This window comes from Penaeus monodon, chromosome 4, assembly GCF_015228065.2.
Source record: "Penaeus monodon isolate SGIC_2016 chromosome 4, NSTDA_Pmon_1, whole genome shotgun sequence".
NCBI classification, from domain to species: Eukaryota; Metazoa; Arthropoda; class Malacostraca; order Decapoda; family Penaeidae; genus Penaeus; species Penaeus monodon.
Genome location: NC_051389.1, coordinates 5939369 through 5945382, shown reverse-complemented (window position 1 = coordinate 5945382; position 6014 = coordinate 5939369). Strand labels below are relative to the sequence as shown.

At 34.8% G+C, this 6014-nt stretch overlaps 1 protein-coding gene across 1 annotated transcript; it reads left to right on the top strand.

Annotated features, from left to right (window-relative positions):
* The first annotated feature begins 3484 nt into the window (after nucleotides 1–3484).
* On the top strand, nucleotides 3485–5812 carry LOC119569369. The gene is made up of 2 exons (XM_037917563.1): nucleotides 3485–3753; nucleotides 4430–5812. The coding sequence occupies exons 1-2, from the start codon at nucleotides 3583–3585 to the stop codon at nucleotides 4961–4963; spliced, it is 705 nt and encodes a 234-aa protein (XP_037773491.1). The 5' UTR covers nucleotides 3485–3582; the 3' UTR covers nucleotides 4964–5812.
* The last annotated feature ends 202 nt before the right edge of the window (nucleotides 5813–6014 follow it).

Sequence of the window (6014 nt, the reverse complement as noted above, 5' to 3'; positions counted from 1 at the left end):
ATATTATATATATAATAAATTATAATAATAATATATATATATATATATATATATATATATATATAGAGAGAAGAGAGAGAGAAGAGAAGAGAGAATAATAGATAATCGATATAATGATTTATATATATATAATGTGAGTACACACCACACACCACACCACACAACAGTGTATATTATAATATTATATTATTATATATATATATTATAATTCTATTATGCTAATTCCAAATCACCTCTGATAAATAACTTTTAACGTTACCACCACCACCATCCCCCCCAAAAAAAATAAACAAACAAATAAATAAAATAAAAATGAATAAATAAAAACAAACAAATGAAAGCGACAAAAAAAAAGCGAAAGCACCTCCGGAAATAATAATCATTCCTTTATTTTTCCTCCTTTCTTACATAAATGGTAGAGTTTCAGTGAAAATCGAAAGGACTCAGAGGCCGCTCCTGTGTGACGTCATCAACACGTGACTCTGAGGAGGGTAACGAGCGCGGCCCAAGTTGACGGCCCGGTCATGATTCATTCATCAACCATGATTAGGTTTTATCTATGTCATACATCAGATATATGTATATACGTATGTATATAAAACAAATAAACCTCCCCCTCTCCACACACACACGCATAAACACGCACACACACACACACACACACACACACACACACACACACACACACAAACTAACAAACAGATGTATACAATGTGATATGTTAGCTGATGAGCTGTAATTAACATAGAAATCAAAAGTAAATGAGAGATCTGCCAGAAAACGATGCCTTGCAATAAATACCAAAATCATATTTGTATATAGAGAGCATAAAAAATAATTCACTTTTAAAGGCGCTGGCAACATTGTTTTTCCTATTTCGGTAAAAAAAGAAAATCATTAAGTGAACATCAGTGTTTGAAAATAGAGTAGTAATCTAACGATAAAAGTATGTTTGTTGTTATTTATTTTACTTTCCTTTGCCAAAACAATTGAGCATCATTTAAAATCATTCGATGTGTTATTAATAACCAGGTTATCAGATGTCTACATTGAAGCATAATTGGGAACTTGTAAACGATATTCTACAAAGTAAAATACTTCACTAAATCTCAGTTTAAGTTCTCATAAAACCAACATTGCTTACTATTTACTACTGCAAGTCTTACGTTTGGGATTAATGCAATGGTGCTTCGATAATTTCCACCATGAGACCTTTCGTGAGTTTCCATCGGTTTTTTATCATAATATTGTGGGTACCATTTGCTAGTGTTGAACATTAATCACAGACCTGTTATTGATTCTGCTACGCAAGATATATGCATTGTGTTTACTCCTCTAGAAATCCTTTTACATATAAAATATTTTTTATTTATATTTTATTTTATTTTTTTATTTATATATTTTTTATTGTAAGGTGTGAATCGCTTTAGCACCGATCGTTCATATATATATATATATATATATATATATATATATATATATATATATATATATATATATATATATATATATATAAATATATATATACATATATATATATATATTTATTTATTTATATATATATGTGTGTGTGTGTGTGTGTATTTCTTCCTTTCTTTCCTTTTCTTTTTTTTCGTTCTTTCTTTTGATATTTAATTAATGACAGCGTTGCATCCATGATTGATTAAGAAACGCTCACATAATGAGTGCCTTGGTTAATCAAAGATTTTTTTTTTCTCTCAACAGAAGGCCACACTTCTATAGATAATAGGAAAGGCAGCCATTAGAGGAGGTTAAACGCTGTTCCGTGCTAATAAAGTCAACATTAGTCGTTCCATAATTAATGTTTCTGCCTTTAGTATCACCATCATCAATAACGGTATGCTCATGTTTGAGCAGCCGTGGACCTCTCCACCATCCTTCGCCACTCAACTCGATCTTGCGCTTTTCTTTCCACTTGTACCATCGACAGCCCGCAAACATCTTTGATGTTGTCGCTCAGTCTTGTCTTCGGTTTGCCTCTTCCTCTGTTTCCTGTCACCATCCCTGTCAGCGAGTTTTTCTCAATACTTTTAGTATAGTCCACGGTAATTTATAACATGTCTAACTGCCTGCAAATTGTGACACTTTAAACCTCTTTGTTCCCACAGATATGGTATTCCCTTACTCTTTTCAGTCTTACTCCAAATTTTAAATTCTGTGTTTCATTATCTGTCTAATTCTCCATAACAGTAATATGACTTATGCCAGATATGTCTATCTGTTGCCTGAAAAGGTCGATCATACCTTAAAGCTGACATTTTTGCAACAGCTTTGTGAAAAAATTGCAAGTAATCTGAGTTTCCACTTTACACAAACTCGCGAGCAACTGGATGCCAAAGTGCAATCATCTAATATAAAATGGAACAGTACAAGAATGCCACAGCATGCAATAATTTTTTTTTTCCTCTCTCCCTCTCTTTTATATAAAAGACGTGCAAATAAATGTAAGCCATATTCATTCTCATAAAAACGTTGATATATATTAGTATGACAAATATATCTGGGAACCTGTCCAGATGTCTGATTTACAAGAAGCCAAAGAATTACTCAAAGGAACCTATTATTGTGACGAATTGATCAATCCTAAGCCTGGAATTCCAACATACTTTACACAAAACCGAATAACCAATGTTCTTCATGTTATAGTGACATTACCATTAGTATGATCATAGGCGAATTCTGACTACTAATATTAATACTATCACTACTTATCACTACTGATGACATGGCCATTACTATTACCATTACTATTGATGTTATTTACTGCTATCATTGATCTTATCATCATTAAGATAACATCATGGTGTTTCTCGTACTGCACTTAAACGCCATAAACAAGAACAGGGATTTTCAAACCGGGGTTCACTGAAAGGTTCTGGACTGATAAGAGGAGAGATATGTTGGAAACGTACCCTACAGCCACGTGTAGACTGGTTATGTTTGTGCTTATCGGTGTAGTAAATTTATTAAGATTATGATGGTTCTTATTCGTGTAATTGTTGCGTTACAAATACGGAGATCATTATCAATTGCGCTGATTTTCGTTATTATTATCATCCACTCTCTCTCTTATCCACAACCTACGTATTGAAAATCCAGAGGGTATTGAATTACGGGTAAATCTCGTTTTACTAGTTTTCATTATCTGTTTAGACTTATTATTAGTAAAACATGGGTACAGCTATAAACAAAGCACTAACTTGATAACTATACTTTGTCAAATAAATGTTATGAGAGTGACATTCAATGCCATATTGAATTAGATCTCTCAATAGGTTTAGTAAAACGTGAAATACCTTTAGTACATAGACGTTTTTAGTACAACGTAAACATGCACATAGCCTCTCATCCACTCACGAAAATAAATACACAGACACCAGCGCCTCAGGACCGGAAACGGAAAGGCACGTTTTATGTTCTAACCAGTAACCACACACCATACTCCGAGAAGATCAAATGTCATTTCATTCAGTAGACCAGCGGCAGTCATCGTGAATGGTACAAGGCAAAATATCATCCAGTCACAGTAAAAAAAAAGGGTTAACAATAAATCAATAAAGCATGGAGGCCTTTGGTTACTGGAAATACGTCGTTTCGCTCTTGGTGATGGCAATAGTGCACATTGGAGAGGGCAAGTTGCAGTGCAGTCTTACGTGTCCGAACCAGAAGGTATCTTGCATCACGGAGTTAAACAAGCAGTTTCAGCTACAAGGTCATTCTGCAGTTGGTCAAGTACGTAATTTTCATGTTTATTTTGGTTTTCTGTTTTTATCACAGTGCTTTGGCGTCGAGTATCCTAGTTAATGCTTGGATGGTGTAAGTAAATGATACCATTTACTTACAGCATACAAGTATTATTAAGTAAATTTAAAATTAAATGTAAACATTTATAAGTAAATGTTTCATAGACTCCAAAATCTCTTGTGCCATTTTTACATATTGCGTTTTGTGTTCCGTGTGCTTTGGGTGGAGAATGTACGGGTCCGTACTAGCTTAAGGTAATACATATTAATTACGTTTTTATCTAGGACATCTGCAGTGTAATCATGCTCCCCATGAATTAGTGTTTTTAAGGAAGTTTAAAAGCGAATAATACTCGAAAAAGATTTTTTTTCTTTCTTTCTTTTCCTCTGACATTTACCGAATGCGCAGATTTTGAAATGGGAAATAAATGCACTGGAGAATATATATCATTTGCCTGTGGCGCTTGCCTCCTTGGGTCCCAACAGCAATGAGTCTGAGTATATGATTTGTTATATTTTCGGAATTTGAGGAAAGACAACTCTTTTGTATCTTAGCATCCTTTTCTTTCCGTCTCTTTCTTGTTTAGCTTTTCTCTCTTAGCATTCCCCTTCTTTCTCTGTTATTTCTTGAGCTTTTCTCACGACTCCCATGACCTATTCCACAGAGGGTCAAGCTGGAGCCCCAGCTTATGGGAATTCCCACCTCCCTCCTAGAGCTGGCGGTGACAGGATGCGATACCGTGGACGTGATGCCGAGAGCCTTCGAGGGCCACCCCCTCATGAAGCGCCTGAATTTTAGCAACATCCAAAACCTGAACTTCAAAGAAGACAGCCTCGTGTTCGTCGGTGACCTGACCCTAGACATTAATCAGGTCAGGAGTCTCGAACTGAGTCGCCACGCCATCACCTTCAACGCCAGTCGCGAAGTGGCCAAGCACCACCTGCAGGTAACCAACACCCATCTCTCGTCCTTCCACCCAGAGGCTATCGTCGCGGCCCACACCACCAATTACCTCACGACCTTCGGCGAAAACAACACGCTCGACGAGGTCAGCGGCCACTCCGACCTCTGCGATGTAAGCTACGTTTTTAGAAACGTTTTCCTCAAAGATAATACACCCGTACCTTGCTCGTCGGCTCGCGTCTTAGGGAGCGTCGTGGTCATCGCGATGGCCCTTCTCTGCAGGAAAGTCATGTAAATGTGTAAATGAGTGTATGATCATGGGATATAACCCTTCTAGAGATTATAGATGTGTGTATACATTATATATATCTGGATGTGTGTGTATGTATTTATGTGTGTGTGTATATATATATATATATATATATATATATATATATATGTGTGTGTGTGTGTGTGTGTGTGTGTGTGTGTGTGTGTGTGTGTGTGTGTGTGTGTATATATATAAATAAGTAATTATGTGTATATATATTTTTTTATGTATATATGTGCATATGTATGCATATGTATGCATGTATTTATAAATATATATAAACACACATAATCCTCATTAGATTTAATAGATATAACGTATTCATGTTGACAAATGTATAATAGGTATGAATGAGACTGCATATCTTCACAGTACAAGAGATGTATTTGACCGGTTTCGATTACCTCCGACTATATTGTATTTCTGACGAAGATAGTATCGAAACCGGTCAAATACAATTCTTGTATTGTGAAGATATTCACTCTCATTCATACCTTTTTATACATACATACATACATATACACACATACATACATAAATACATACATACATACATACATATATATATACATACATACATACGTGTGTGTGTGTGTGTGGAGAGAGAGAGAAAAAGTAGATGTTCATAACAATGTAATTTGTAGCAAGATAAAAGTTTATAGTTTTAGACAAATAACCCAATTCGCACACATATGGAAAGTACTTTAGTGACCCTATCTGCCAAATCTTTCAAAAAATGTTAAGCAATACCTGCTAACAAAGTATATGTAAAAGTGTATTTACTTCAGGTATAAAAATAGTGTCTTTCTACATAAATAAAACTTTCGATATTAATGATTCTTATTTTTCGCCTCTGGAATAGTATAAATGGGGAAATTAATAATCTAAAAGTATATGAAAAGGCCTCAAACAGCTGATAAAATATAGTGTAAACATAACTGGGTGACAGAGAAACGTGAGCACAATAAAGCATGAATGAACAGATAGATAAATTGATTAAATAACACCCATTTTTATAATAGCATGTCTCGATATA

What these genes read in the sequence shown, in the direction of transcription:
- LOC119569369 (XM_037917563.1), top strand. Translation starts at nt 3,583, where the DNA reads ATGGAGGCCTTTGGTTACTGGAAATACGTCGTTTCGCTCTTGGTGATG. An exon ending in GTCATTCTGCAGTTGGTCAA is followed by an intron (nt 3,754 to 4,429) that starts GTACGTAATTTT and finishes CCTATTCCACAG; the next exon opens with AGGGTCAAGCTGGAGCCCCA.